General features: G+C 45.2%; 1 protein-coding gene across 3 annotated transcripts in view; it reads right to left on the reverse strand.

Annotated features, from left to right (window-relative positions):
- The window catches only part of LOC106572396 (hook microtubule tethering protein 3), an 83,152-nt gene that overhangs the window by 25,124 nt on the left and 41,539 nt on the right, over positions 1-16,489 (reverse strand). For all 3 annotated transcript variants that reach the window (XR_014379031.1, XR_014379030.1, XM_045694087.2), the window contains exons 11-15: positions 16,359-16,469; positions 14,571-14,655; positions 8,488-8,548; positions 4,047-4,187; positions 1,999-2,086 (exon numbers count right to left, since the gene is read on the reverse strand). Coding sequence is in view for 1 of the 3 variants with exons in the window: in XM_045694087.2 (XP_045550043.2) it covers positions 1,999-2,086; positions 4,047-4,187; positions 8,488-8,548; positions 14,571-14,655; positions 16,359-16,469 (486 nt within the window). In the remaining 2 variants the exon portion in view is untranslated. The remainder of the gene's footprint in view (positions 1-1,998; positions 2,087-4,046; positions 4,188-8,487; positions 8,549-14,570; positions 14,656-16,358; positions 16,470-16,489) is intronic.

A 16,489-nucleotide genomic window follows, 5' to 3' on the forward strand; every position in this document is an offset into this window, starting at 1 on the left:
GATATCTACTTCCCCAGAGTACTGTAGATTGATTCTTAAAGGGGTGATATCTACTTCCCCAGAGTACTGTAGATTGATTCTTAAAGGGGTGATATCTACTTCCCCAGAGTACTGTAGATTGATTCTTAAAGGGGTGATATCTACTTCCCCAGAGTACTGTAGATTGATTCTTAAAGGGGTGATATCTACTTCCCCAGAGTACTGTAGATTGATTCTTAAAGGGGTGTTATCTACTTCCCCAGATTATTGTAGATTGATTCTTAAAGGGGTGATATCTAATTCCCCAGAGTACTGTAGATTGAAAAGGTACTTCTTAAAGGGGTGATATCTACTTCCCCAGAGTACTGTAGATTGATTCTTAAAGGGGTGATATCTACTTCCCCAGAGTACTGTAGATTGATTCTTAAAGGGGTGTTATCTACTTCCCCAGAGTACTGTAGATTGAAAAGGCACTTCTTAAAGGGGTGTTATCTACTTCCCCAGAGTCAGATGAACTCCTGAATAACATTTTCATGTCTCTGCGTGCAGTTTTGAAGGAAGTTGTTGACTAGCACTAGAGCAATTGCTAACTAGCATTAGCACAATGACTGGAAGTCTGTGGGTATGTGCTAGCATGCTAGTAGATACCTATAGACTTCCAGTCATTGCATTAACGCTAGTTAGCATTAGCTCACAAAACTACCTCTAACTTCCTTCTTACTGGACACAGAGACATAAAATGGTATCCACGAGTTTATCTGGGCTCCCCAGTTGGTTGTGGTCTAAGGCATCACTACAGACCCCGGTTCAATTCCAAGCTGTACCACAACCGGCCGTGATTGGGAATCCCATAGAGCGGCGCACAACTGGCTCAGCGTCGTCCGGGTTAGGGTTTTGCCCGGGGCAGGCCGTCATTGTAAAAAATGATTTGTTCTTAACTGACTTGGCTAGTTAAATAAAGGTTAAATAAAAATACAAATCTGACTCTGGGGAAGTAAATAAAGAATATCACTGACAAAATCCTGAAGTTACCTTTTAAGCACTAATATAACTATAATATAATGAAACAATTACACATTGTCAGCGAGTAGCGAGGTAAGGCGTCTAAACTAGGATTGATCTCCAAGCTATACTTACAATCGCCTGAGTGGGGAAGCAGAGTTAAAGAGAAAATAGAGGTGATTTAATGCAGGACAAACACACAGACAAGAGGAGAGGAGAGGAGAGGAGAGGAGAGGAGAGGAGAGGAGAGGAGAGGAGAGGAGAGGAGAGGAGAGGAGAGGAGAGGAGAGGAGACGAGACGAGAGGAGAGGAGACGAGAGGAGAGGAGAGGGGACGAGAGGAGAGGGGACGAGAGGAGAGGGGACGAGAGGAGAGGGGACGAGAGGAGAGGAGAGAGAATAATTTCAGTTAGGTTAGTCATGCAGTGAGGAGAGAAAGACAGGACAACGGACGGACCAACATCTGTCACAAACATAGCATTCCTCCTGACGATGTCATGGCGGAGAGAGACAGGAGCCACTAAAAACACATGACCTGACCTTTAGCCTCCTAACAGGATAGGTTGGCAGGACAACCAACCAATGACTTCCCAACGCTACAACATGAGTAAGACAACGAACAGAACACAACAACAACAACAGTGTTAGAATGTTAGTGAGAAATGACAACACATCCAGGACAATGAAACAGACTAGCATTAGTTACGTGTTGCTTTATTTTGTCACATCAGTAAAGGTCTTCTGGGCTCGTAAAATAGCCAGGTAAGAGAACGACAATGAGCCGACGTGACAACGAGAACAAGCCCTTCCTCATCGGCTTCTAAAGTTTAACGACCCCCATAGCATGACAGGATGTCGTGGCTTCTGTCATTTCCAGTTAGTTTTAATAACCGCTCGGACAGTTGTGAAATCAGGGAGTTAATCTGATCTGAGATCAGTTTAGTGGTACTCACATCCTCTGCTTTGGAGCCCTGTTCCTGAAGATGGACTGATCTGAGATCAGTTTAGTGCTACTCACATCCTCTGCTTTGAAGCCCTGTTCCTGAAGATTCCTCTGCAGCTCCTCCACCTGACTCTGACCCTCAATCAGTCTCTGGTTCACCAGTCTGAAACACACACAGTCACCATGTTTCAGTGTGTGTGTGTGTGTGTGTGTGTGTGTGTGTGTGTGTGTGTGTGTGTGTGTGTGTGTGTGTGTGTTTCACTATACTTGGACCAGAAGTCGCCACAAGAATAGTAAACAAACTAAAATTTGACCAACTGGGGACATTTTGTTAATCCTCACAAGGTCAAATGCTATTTCTAGGGGGTTTAGGGTTCAGGTTAGAATTAGAGTTAGAATTAAGATCTAGGGTTAGTTTTAGGGTTAAGGTTTTCAGGTTAAGGTTAGGGTTATTGTTAAGGTTAGTGTAGGGGTTAGGTTTAGGGTATTCAGGTTAAGGTTAGGGTAATTGTTAAGGTTAGGGAAAATAGGATTTTATTATTCTATCCGCGTGGGGACTTGCAATCTACAAATGTCCCCATAAGGACAGTAAAACAAGGGAAAATTCTCCCCTATGACCAGCCTTTCAAAGCACTTGATGGCTACTGACATGAGTGCTACGGGGCGGTAGTCATTTAGGCAGGTTACCTTAGTGTTCTTGGGCACAGGGACTATGGTGGTCTGCTTGAAACATGTTGGTATTACAGACTCGGACAGGGAGAGGTTGAAAATGTCAGTGAAGACACCTGCCAGTTGGTCAGCGCATGCTCTGAGTTCACATCCTGGTAATCTGTCCCGCGGCTTTGTGACTGTTTAAAGGTCTTACTCACATCGGCTACAGAGAGCGTGATCACACAGTCGTCCGGAACAGCTGGTGCTCTCATGCATGGTAAAGACCTATCTTCCTCTATCTATTTTACTACTAAACATATAAAAGCACCACTTTCTCATATGTTGATGTGGAGATGATGAATATGAAGTGGAACAATGGTCCTTTAAGGTTGGGGGTTAGGCTTAGGAAAAATACAATTTATAATGGAATAGAAGAACAAGTGTGTGTGTGTGTGTGTGTGTGTGTGTGTGTGTGTGTGTGTGTGTGTGTGTGTGTGTGTGTGTGTTACTCTATCCTTGTAGGGACTTAAAATACCTCCCCACAAGGATAGTAAAATAAGGAAAAAGCTTAGGGGTTAGGTTTAGGGTTAGGGTTAGTGATTAGGGTTAGGGTTATGCTTAGGGTTAGTGATTAGGGGTTAGTGATTAGGGGTTAGTGATTAGGGGTTAGGGGTTAGTGATTAGGTTTAGGGTTATGCTTAGGGGTTAGGGTTAGGGGTTAGGGGTTATGCTTAGGGGTTAGGGTTAGGGGTTAGGGTTATGCTTAGGGGTTAGGGTTGGGGTTAGGGGTTAGGGTTATGCTTAGGGGTTAGGGTTATGCTTAGGGGTTAGGGGTTAGGGTTATGCTTAGGGGTTAGGGTTATGCTTAGGGGTTAGGGTTATGCTTAGGGGTTAGGGTTAGGGGTTAGGGGTTAGGGGTTAGGGGTTATGCTTAGGGGTTAGGGGTTAGGGTTTAGGGTTATGCTTAGGGGTTAGGGTTATGCTTAGGGGTTAGGGGTTAGGGTTAGGGGTTAGGGTTAGGGGTTAGGGGTTATGCTTAGGGGTTAGGGTTAGGGTTTAGGGTTATGCTTAGGGGTTAGGGTTATGCTTAGGGGTTAGGGTTAGGGGTTAGGGGTTAGGGTTAGGGTTAGGGGTTAGGGAAAATAGGGGTTTGAATGGAAATTAATTTTAGGTCCCCACGAGGTTAGAAGAACACACCGTGTGTGTCTGTGTAGTGTGTATAGTGTGTGTGTAGTGTGTATAGTGTGTGTGTAGTGTGTATAGTGTGTGTGTAGTGTGTATAGTGTGTGTCTGTATAGTGTGTATGTAGTGTGTATAGTGTGTGTGTAGTGTGTATGTAGTGTATATAGTGTGTAGTGTGTATAGTGTGTGTCTGTATAGTGTGTGTCTGTGTAGTGTGTATGTAGTGTGCATGTAGTGTGTATGTAGTGTGTAAGTAGTGTGTGTGTAGTGTGTGTGTAGTGTGTGTGCACCTGTTTTCTGTCTCCAGTTCATTCTTCCTGCTGTTAGCGTCCTCCAGTAGACTCTGCAGCAGAGCGATATTCTCGTTATCGGACCCCTCCTGGGCCAGCTTCAACATGTTGTTCTCATGCTGCAGTCTGATCAGCTTCTCTCTGGAACAATACACAGGGACAGATTAACATGTGGGGATGTGATTAAAATCACTTTTCTGATGACTGAATATGGTCCTAATGTTATTGTGTATGACTGACTACAGTACATTACCCTGCCAGGCCACTCATCAGTCTATAGTACATTAATAAGCATTACCCTGCCAGGCCACTCATCAGTCTATAGTACATTACCCAGCATTACCCTGCCAGGCCACTCATCAGTCTATAGTGCATTACCCAGCATTACCCTGCCAGGCCACTCATCAGTCTATAGTACATTACCCAGCCAGGCCATTCATCAGTCTATAGTACATTACCCAGCATTACCCTGCCAGGCCACTCATCAGTCTATAGTACATTACCCAGCATTACCCTGCCAGGCCATTCATCAGCCTATAGTACATTACCCAGCCAGGCCATTCATCAGTCTGCAGTACATTACCCAGCCAGGCCATTCATCAGTCTATAGTACATTACCCAGCATTACCCTGCCAGGCCATTCATCAGCCTATAGTACATTACCCAGCCAGGCCATTCATCAGTCTGCAGTACATTACCCAGCCAGGCCATTCATCAGTCTGCAGTACATTACCCAGCCAGGCCATTCATCAGTCTGCAGTACATTACCCAGCCAGGCCATTCATCAGTCTGCAGCACATTACCCAGCATTACCCTGCCAGGACATTCATCAGTCTGCAGTACATTACCCAGCCAGGTCATTCATCAGTCTGCAGTACATTACCCAGCATTACCCAGCCAGGCCATTCCTCAGTCTGCAGTACATTACCCAGCATTACCCTGCCAGGCCACTCATCAGTCTATAGTACATTACCCAGCATTACCCTGCCAGGCCATTCATCAGCCTATAGTACATTACCCAGCCAGGCCATTCATCAGTCTGCAGTACATTACCCAGCCAGGCCATTCATCAGTCTATAGTACATTAACCAGCATTACCCTGCCAGGCCATTCATCAGCCTATAGTACATTACCCAGCCAGGCCATTCATCAGTCTGCAGTACATTACCCAGCCAGGCCATTCATCAGTCTGCAGTACATTACCCAGCCAGGCCATTCATCAGTCTGCAGTACATTACCCAGCCAGGCCATTCATCAGTCTGCAGCACATAACCCAGCATTACCCTGCCAGGACATTCATCAGTCTGCAGTACATTACCCAGCCAGGTCATTCATCAGTCTGCAGTACATTACCCAGCATTACCCAGCCAGGCCATTCCTCAGTTTATAGTGCATTACCCAGCCAGGCCACTCATCAGTCTATAGTGCATTACCCAGCATTACCCAGCCAGGCCATTCCTCAGTCTGCAGTACATTACCCAACCAGGTCATTCATCAGTCTATAGTACATTACCCAGCCAGGCCATTCATCAGTCTATAGTACATTACCAAGCATTACCCAGCCAGGCCATTCATCAGTCTATAGTACATTACCCAGCCAGGCCATTCATCAGTCTGCAGTACATTACCCAGCCAGGCCATTCATCAGCCTATAGTGCATTACCCAGCATTACCCAGCCAGGCCATTCATCAGTCTGCAGTACATTACCCAGCCAGGCCATTCATCAGTCTATAGTACATTACCCAGCATTACCCAGCCAGGCCATTCATCAGTCTATAGTACATTACCCAGCCAGGCCATTCATCAGTCTGCAGTACATTACCCAGCCAGGCCATTCATCAGTCTATAGTACATTACCCAGCATTACCCAGCCAGGCCATTCATCAGTCTATAGTACATTACCCAGCATTACCCAGCCAGGCCACTCATCAGTCTATAGTGCATTACCCAGCATTACCCAGCCAGGCCATTCATCAGTCTATAGGACATTACCCTGCCAGGTCATTCATCAGTCTGCAGTACATTACCCAGCCAGGCCATTCATCAGTCTGCAGTACATTACCCTGCCAGGCCATTCATCAGTCTGCAGTACATTACCCTGCCAGGCCATTCATCAGTCTATAGTACATTACCCTGCCAGGCCATTCATCAGCCTATAGTACATTACCCAGCCAGGCCATTCATCAGCCTATTGTACATTACCCAGCATTACCCTGCCAGGCCATTCATCAGTTTATAGTGCATTACCCAGCCAGGCCACTCATCAGTCTATAGTGCATTACCCAGCATTACCCAGCCAGGCCATTCATCAGTCTATAGTACATTACCCTGCCAGGCCATTCATCAGCCTACAGTACATTACCCAGCCAGGCCATTCATCAGTCTATAGTACATTACATTACCCTGCCAGGCCACTCATCAGCCTATAGTACATTACCCTGCCAGGCCATTCACCAGTCTGCAGTACATTACCCAGCCAGGCCACTCATCAGCCTATATAGTACATTACCCTGCCAGGCCATTCATCAGTCTGCAGTACATTACCCAGCCAGGCCATTCATCAGTCTGCAGTACATTACCCAGCCAGGCCATTCATCAGTCTATAGTACATTACCCAGCCAGGCCATTCATCAGTCTGCAGTACATTACCCAGCCAGGCCATTCATCAGCCTATAGTGCATTACCCAGCATTACCCAGCCAGGCCATTCATCAGTCTATAGTACATTACCCAGCCAGGCCATTCATCAGTCTGCAGTACATTACCCAGCCAGGCCATTCATCAGTCTGCAGTACATTACCCTGCCAGGCCATTCATCAGTCTATAGTACATTACCCTGCCAGGCCATTCATCAGCCTATAGTACATTACCCAGCCAGGCCATTCATCAGCCTATTGTACATTACCCAGCATTACCCTGCCAGGCCATTCATCAGTTTATAGTGCATTACCCAGCCAGGCCACTCATCAGTCTATAGTGCATTACCCAGCATTACCCAGCCAGGCCATTCATCAGTCTGCAGTACATTACCCTGCCAGGCCATTCATCAGTCTATAGTACATTACCCTGCCAGGCCATTCATCAGCCTATAGTACATTACCCAGCCAGGCCATTCATCAGCCTATAGTACATTACCCAGCATTACCCTGCCAGGCCATTCATCAGTCTATGGTACATTACCCAGCCAGGCCATTCATCAGTCTATAGTACATTACATTACCCTGCCAGGCCACTAATCAGCCTATATAGTACATTACCCAGCCAGGCCACTAATCAGCCTATAGTACATTACCCAGCCAGGCCACTAATCAGCCTATAGTACGTTACCCAGCCAGGCCACTAATCAGCCTATAGTACATTACCCAGCCAGGCCACTAATCAGCCTATAGTACATTACCCAGCCAGGCCACTAATCAGCCTATGGTACATTACCCAGCCAGGCCACTAATCAGCCTTCTACAGAGCACAAAACTAAAGGCCTTGAAGGTACACAAGTGACTAAATGATTCCAGCTGCACCAGAAACCAATCAAGTGTTGACTTCAGCTTCTTGATTAATTCTTTGTGATATTCATGAATTGTACATTATTTTTACAAACGTGTGTGGACACCCCTTCAAATTAGTAAATTCGGTTATTTCAGCCACACCTGTTGCTGACATGTGTATAAAAACGAGCACGCCACCATGCAATCTCCATAGACAAAACATTGGTAGTAGAATGGCCCGTACTGAAGAGCTCAGTGACTTTCAACGAGGCACCGTCATAGGATGCCACCTTTCCAAGTCAGTAAGTCAAATCTCTGCCCTGCTAGATCTGCCCCCGGTCAACTGTAAGCTCTGTTATTGTGAAGTGGAAACGTCTAGGAAGTCCCCCATAGTAACGTTCCAACAACTAGTGGAAAGCCTTCTCAGAAGAGAGGAGGCTGTTATAGGCAGCAAAAGGAGGGGAAACCAACTCCATATTAACGCCCATGATATTTGGAATGAGATGTTGGACGAGCAGGTGTCCACATACTTTCGATCATGTAGTGTATCTGGCTGTGCAGAGCAGAGCGGAGAATGTCAAACCGACATAGTGGGGAAACGGCCAGAGAAGAAGAGAAATGTCTAATTGGTTTAGATGCATTTCTTTGAAGTGGTCACAAAGCCAATGAGCCTTGAGGAGGATTTATAAACATACGGGGTATCTAACGGAAACAGAAAGAAGAGTACTAATCTTTGAAATGTTTAGAAAGTATGACAACAGATAACACCTAAGCGTGAGGACTTTGGGGGGGGGTAGTGAAACACAACAGAAAAATGCTCGATTTCAACATTCCTCGAAGCTCAAAAGAGCCTGTTGGATGAAGGTAAACATTGTGTGAGTTGCATTATGGGTGAATGTAATATGCAGAATTTAGTCTTGGGGTTGTGGAATGTCTGGGGACTCAACAAATCATACCGGATCTCTGGGGTGACGATCTCTGCAGCCAGCGAATCAGAGCCCTCGAGTGGAACCATGCCTGGAGAAAGACAAAGACGTTATGCTAAGACACAATCACTGATTACTTAGACCAGAGGGTAGGGACATGAACATGTTATAGACCAGAGGACCTGTAGGGACATGAACATGTTATAGACCAGAGGACCTGTAGGGACATGAACATGTTATAGACCAGAGGACCTGTAGGGACATGAACATGTAATAGACCAGAGGGTAGGGACATGAACATGTTATAGACCAGAGGGTAGGGACATGAACATGTTATAGACCCTGTAGGGACATGAACATGTTATAGACCAGAGGCCCGGTAGGGACATGAACATGTTATAGACCCTGTAGGGACATGAACATGTTATAGACCAGAGGGTAGGGACATGAACATGTTATAGACCAGAGGACCTGTAGGGACATGAACATGTTATAGACCAGAGGACCTGTAGGGACATGAACATGTTATAGACCAGAGGTCCTGTAGGGACATGAACATGTTATAGACCAGAGGCCCAGTAGGGACATGAACATGTTATAGACCAGAGGGTAGGGACATGAACATGTTATAGACCAGAGGACCTGTAGGGACATGAACATGTTATAGACCAGAGGACCTGTAGGGACATGAACATGTTATAGACCAGAGGTCCTGTAGGGACATGAACATGTTATAGACCAGAGGACCTGTAGGGACATGAACATGTTATAGACCAGAGGACCTGTAGGGACATGAACATGTTATAGACCAGAGGACCTGTAGGGACATGAACATGTTATAGACCAGAGGACCTGTAGGGACATGAACATGTTATAGACCAGAGGTCCTGTAGGGACATGAACATGTTATAGACCAGAGGGTAGGGACATGAACATGTTATAGACCAGAGGGTAGGGACATGAACATGTTATAGACCAGAGGACCTGTAGGGACATGAACATGTTATAGACCAGAGGACCTGTAGGGACATGAACATGTTATAGACCAGAGGGTAGGGACATGAACATGTTATAGACCAGAGGCCCTGTAGGGACATGAACATGTTATAGACCAGAGGACCTGTAGGGACATGAACATGTTATAGACCAGAGGACCTGTAGGGACATGAACATGTTATAGACCAGAGGACCTGTAGGGACATGAACATGTTATAGACCAGAGGACCTGTAGGGACATGAACATGTTATAGACCAGAGGTCCAGTAGGGACATGAACATGTTATAGACCAGAGGCCCTGTAGGGACATGAACATGTTATAGACCAGAGGGTAGGGACATGAACATGTTATAGACCAGAGGACCTGTAGGGACATGAACATGTTATAGACCAGAGGGTAGGGACATGAACATGTTATAGACCAGAGGTCCTGTAGGGACATGAACATGTTATAGACCCTGTAGGGACATGAACATGTTATAGACCCTGTAGGGACATGAACATGTTATAGACCAGAGGTCCTGTAGGGACATGAACATGTTATAGACCAGAGGTCCTGTAGGGACATGAACATGTTATAGACCAGAGGACCTGTAGGGACATGAACATGTTATAGACCAGAGGACCTGTAGGGACATGAACATGTTATAGACCAGAGGACCTGTAGGGACATGAACATGTTATAGACCAGAGGCCCTGTAGGGACATGAACATGTTATAGACCAGAGGACCTGTAGGGACATGAACATGTTATAGACCAGAGGACCTGTAGGGACATGAACATGTTATAGACCAGAGGGTAGGGACATGAACATGTTATAGACCAGAGGGTAGGGACATGAACATGTTATAGACCAGAGGACCTGTAGGGACATGAACATGTTATAGACCAGAGGACCTGTAGGGACATGAACATGTTATAGACCAGAGGTCCTGTAGGGACATGAACATGTTATAGACCAGAGGACCTGTAGGGACATGAACATGTTATAGACCAGAGGACCTGTAGGGACATGAACATGTTATAGACCAGAGGACCTGTAGGGACATGAACATGTTATAGACCAGAGGACCAGTAGGGACATGAACATGTTATAGACCAGAGGGTAGGGACATGAACATGTTATAGACCAGAGGGTAGGGACATGAACATGTTATAGACCAGAGGTCCAGTAGGGACATGAACATGTTATAGACCAGAGGCCCTGTAGGGACATGAACATGTTATAGACCAGAGGACCTGTAGGGACATGAACATGTTATAGACCAGAGGACCTGTAGGGACATGAACATGTTATAGACCAGAGGGTAGGGACATGAACATGTTATAGACCAGAGGTCCTGTAGGGACATGAACATGTTATAGACCCTGTAGGGACATGAACATGTTATAGACCAGAGGGTAGGGACATGAACATGTTATAGACCCTGTAGGGACATGAACATGTTATAGACCAGAGGGTAGGGACATGAACATGTTATAGACCCTGTAGGGACATGAACATGTTATAGACCCTGTAGGGACATGAACATGTTATAGACCCTGTAGGGACATGAACATGTTATAGACCAGAGGTCCTGTAGGGACATGAACATGTTATAGACCAGAGGACCTGTAGGGACATGAACATGTTATAGACCAGAGGACCTGTAGGGACATGAACATGTTATAGACCAGAGGACCTGTAGGGACATGAACATGTTATAGACCAGAGGACCTGTAGGGACATGAACATGTTATAGACCAGAGGGTAGGGACATGAACATGTTATAGACCCTGTAGGGACATGAACATGTTATAGACCCTGTAGGGACATGAACATGTTATAGACCCTGTAGGGACATGAACATGTTATAGACCCTGTAGGGACATGAACATGTTATAGACCAGAGGGTAGGGACATGAACATGTTATAGACCAGAGGACCTGTAGGGACATGAACATGTTATAGACCAGAGGACCTGTAGGGACATGAACATGTTATAGACCAGAGGTCCTGTAGGGACATGAACATGTTATAGACCAGAGGACCTGTAGGGACATGAACATGTTATAGACCAGAGGACCTGTAGGGACATGAACATGTTATAGACCAGAGGACCAGTAGGGACATGAACATGTTATAGACCAGAGGGTAGGGACATGAACATGTTATAGACCAGAGGGTAGGGACATGAACATGTTATAGACCAGAGGGTAGGGACATGAACATGTTATAGACCAGAGGACCTGTAGGGACATGAACATGTTATAGACCAGAGGACCTGTAGGGACATGAACATGTTATAGACCAGAGGACCTGTAGGGACATGAACATGTTATAGACCAGAGGACCTGTAGGGACATGAACATGTTATAGACCAGAGGACCTGTAGGGACATGAACATGTTATAGACCAGAGGACCTGTAGGGACATGAACATGTTATAGACCAGAGGACCTGTAGGGACATGAACATGTTATAGACCAGAGGGTAGGGACATGAACATGTTATAGACCAGAGGACCTGTAGGGACATGAACATGTTATAGACCAGAGGACCTGTAGGGACATGAACATGTTATAGACCAGAGGTCCTGTAGGGACATGAACATGTTATAGACCAGAGGGTAGGGACATGAACATGTTATAGACCAGAGGACCTGTAGGGACATGAACATGTTATAGACCAGAGGCCCTGTAGGGACATGAACATGTTATAGACCAGAGGACCTGTAGGGACATGAACATGTTATAGACCAGAGGACCTGTAGGGACATGAACATGTTATAGACCAGAGGGTAGGGACATGAACATGTTATAGACCAGAGGGTAGGGACATGAACATGTTATAGACCAGAGGTCCAGTAGGGACATGAACATGTTATAGACCAGAGGCCCTGTAGGGACATGAACATGTTATAGACCAGAGGACCTGTAGGGACATGAACATGTTATAGACCAGAGGACCTGTAGGGACATGAACATGTTATAGACCAGAGGACCTGTAGGGACATGAACATGTTATAGACCAGAGGGTAGGGACATGAACATGTTATAGACCAGAGGTCCTGTAGGGACATGAACATGTTATAGACCCTGTAGGGACATGAACATGTTATAGACCAGAGGGTAGGGACATGAACATGTTATAGACCCTGTAGGGACATGAACATGTTATAGACCAGAGGGTAGGGACATGAACATGTTATAGACCCTGTAGGGACATGAACATGTTATAGACCCTGTAGGGACATGAACATGTTATAGACCCTGTAGGAACATGAACATGTTATAGACCAGAGGACCTGTAGGGACATGAACATGTTATAGACCAGAGGACCTGTAGGGACATGAACATGTTATAGACCAGAGGACCTGTAGGGACATGAACATGTTATAGACCAGAGGGTAGGGACATGAACATGTTATAGACCCTGTAGGGACATGAACATGTTATAGACCCTGTAGGGACATGAACATGTTATAGACCCTGTAGGGACATGAACATGTTATAGACCAGAGGTCCTGTAGGGACATGAACATGTTATAGACCAGAGGACCTGTAGGGACATGAACATGTTATAGACCAGAGGACCTGTAGGGACATGAACATGTTATAGACCAGAGGACCTGTAGGGACATGAACATGTTATAGACCAGAGGACCTGTAGGGACATGAACATGTTATAGACCAGAGGACCAGTAGGGACATGAACATGTTATAGACCAGAGGGTAGGGACATGAACATGTTATAGACCAGAGGACCTGTAGGGACATGAACATGTTATAGACCAGAGGGTAGGGACATGAACATGTTATAGACCAGAGGGTAGGGACATGAACATGTTATAGACCAGAGGGTAGGGACATGAACATGTTATAGACCAGAGGGTAGGGACATGAACATGTTATAGACCAGAGGACCTGTAGGGACATGAACATGTTATAGACCAGAGGACCTGTAGGGACATGAACATGTTATAGACCAGAGGACCTGTAGGGACATGAACATGTTATAGACCAGAGGACCTGTAGGGACATGAACATGTTATAGACCAGAGGGTAGGGACATGAACATGTTATAGACCAGAGGACCTGTAGGGACATGAACATGTTATAGACCAGAGGACCTGTAGGGACATGAACATGTTATAGACCAGAGGACCTGTAGGGACATGAACATGTTATAGACCAGAGGGTAGGGACATGAACATGTTATAGACCAGAGGACCTGTAGGGACATGAACATGTTATAGACCAGAGGACCTGTAGGGACATGAACATGTTATAGACCAGAGGACCTGTAGGGACATGAACATGTTATAGACCAGAGGACCAGTAGGGACATGAACATGTTATAGACCAGAGGGTAGGGACATGAACATGTTATAGACCAGAGGGTAGGGACATGAACATGTTATAGACCAGAGGGTAGGGACATGAACATGTTATAGACCAGAGGACCTGTAGGGACATGAACATGTTATAGACCAGAGGGTAGGGACATGAACATGTTATAGACCAGAGGACCTGTAGGGACATGAACATGTTATAGACCAGAGGACCTGTAGGGACATGAACATGTTATAGACCAGAGGACCTGTAGGGACATGAACATGTTATAGACCAGAGGGTAGGGACATGAACATGTTATAGACCAGAGGGTAGGGACATGAACATGTTATAGACCAGAGGACCAGTAGGGACATGAACATGTTATAGACCAGAGGACCTGTAGGGACATGAACATGTTATAGACCAGAGGACCTGTAGGGACATGAACATGAACTAACTACGCCAAAAACGTCACTGCTACGAGTAGCAACAGCCCTACGAGTAGAAACAGCCCTACGAGTAGAAACAGCCCTACGAGTAGCAACAGCCCTACGAGTAGCAACAGCCCTACGAGTAGAAACAGCCCTACGAGTAGCAACAGCCCTACGAGTAGCAACAGCCCTACGAGTAGCAACAGCCCTACGAGTAGCAACAGCCCTACGAGTAGCAACAGCCCTAACCTGTTACCATCCTTCAGTAACATACTGTAGCTTACAGGTCTTTTCTGACGACATGGGAGACACATGAGGGATCAACAGATCAACGATGGGAGAGCAGAGGAGTGTCTGTGACTGTTACCTGTAGACAGCTGTCCTTCCTGAGCCTCAACAAAACGCAGATCCTCAATGGTCTCCTTTAGGGAGTCTCTCTCTGACCTCATCCGCTGGAGGGGGGAGGGGTAGAGAGAGAGGAGAGAGAGAACGAGAGAGAAAAAGAGAGAGAAAGGGGAGAGAGAGGAGAAAGGAGAGTGAGAGAGGGGAGAGAGAAAGGGAGGAGAGTGAGAGAGGGGAGAGATCTGTTGTGACGGATTGCTTGACAATGGAATGCCAATGTTGACCTGTAGTTCTGTATAGTACCGTAAAGTCAATGTTGACCTGTAGTTCTGTAAACTACAGTAGTACTGAAGTACAGTACTGTAAAGTCAATGTTGTCCTGTAAACTACAGTAGTACTGAAGTACAGTACTGTAAAGTCAATGTTGACCTGTAGTTCTGTAAACTACAGTAGTACTGAGGTACAGTACTGTAAAGTCAATGTTGACCTGTAATTCTGTAAACTACAGTAGTACTTAAGTACAGTACTGTAAAGTCAATGATGACCTGTAGTTCTGTAAACTACAGTAGTACTCAAGTACAGTACTGTACAGTCAATGTTGACCTGTAGTTCTGTAAACTACAGTAGTACTGAGGTACAGTACCGAAGTACAGTACCGTAAAGTCAATGTTGACCTGTAGTTCTGTAAACTACAGTAGTACTGAGGTACAGTACTGTAAAGTCAATGTTGACCTGTAGTTCTGTAAACTACAGTAGTACTGAGGTACAGTACTGTAAAGTCAATGTTGACCTGTAGTTCTGTAAACTACAGTAGTACTGAGGTACAGTACTGTAAAGTCAATGATGACCTGTAGTTCTGTAAACTACAGTAGTACTCAAGTACAGTACTGTACAGTCAATGTTGACCTGTAGTTCTGTAAACTACATTAGTACTGAGGTACAGTACCAAAGTACAGTACCGTAAAGTCAATGTTGACCTGTAGTTCTGTAAACTACAGTAGTACTGAAGTACAGTACTGTAAAGTCAATGTTGACCTGTAGTTCTGTAAACTACAGTAGTACTGAGGTACAGTACTGTAAAGTCAATGTTGACCTGTAGTTCTGTAAACTACAGTAGTACTCAAGTACAGTACTGTAAAGTCAATGTTGACCTGTAGTTCTATAAACTACAGTAGTACTGAAGTACAGTACTGTACAGTCAATGTTGACCTGTAGTTCTGTAAACTACAGTAGTACTGAAGTACAGTACTGTAAAGTCAATGTTGACCTGTAGTTCTATAAACTACAGTAGTACTGAAGTACAGTACTGTACAGTCAATGTTGACCTGTAATTCTATAAACTACAGTAGTACTGAAGTACAGTACTGTAAAGTCAATGTTGACCTGTAGTTCTGTAAACTACAGTAGTACTGAAGTACAGTACTGTAAAGTCAATGTTGTTCTGTAAACTACAGTAGTACTGAAGTACAGTACTGTAAAGTCAATGTTGTTCTGTAAACTACAGTAGTACTGAGGTACAGTACCGAAGTACAGTACCGTAAAGTCAATGTTGACCTGTAGTTCTGTAAACTACAGTAGTACTGAGGTACAGTACTGTAAAGTCAATGTTGACCTGTAGTTCTGTAAACTACAGTAGTACTGAAGTACAGTACCGAAGTACAGTACCGTAAAGTCAATGTTGACCTGTAGTCCTGTAAACTATAGTAGTACTGAAGTACAGTACCGTAAAGTCAATGTTGACCTGTAGTCCTGTAAACTATAGTAGTACTGAAGTACAGTACCGTAAAGTGAAATGAACCATACTAGCACCTACATCTTTTTCTTTCTGGAGAGAGTCCACCTTCTCCTTGAGTCTCTTGTATTCAAACTCCATCTTGTCTGTCTTTTTCGACTCCTCAGACAGCTTGTTCTGCAGCTCTACCACCTGGGGACAACAAAGGACAG

This window comes from Salmo salar, chromosome 01 (assembly GCF_965601325.2).
Source record: "Salmo salar chromosome 01, fSalSal1, whole genome shotgun sequence".
In the NCBI taxonomy this organism is placed as follows: Eukaryota; Metazoa; Chordata; class Actinopteri; order Salmoniformes; family Salmonidae; genus Salmo; species Salmo salar.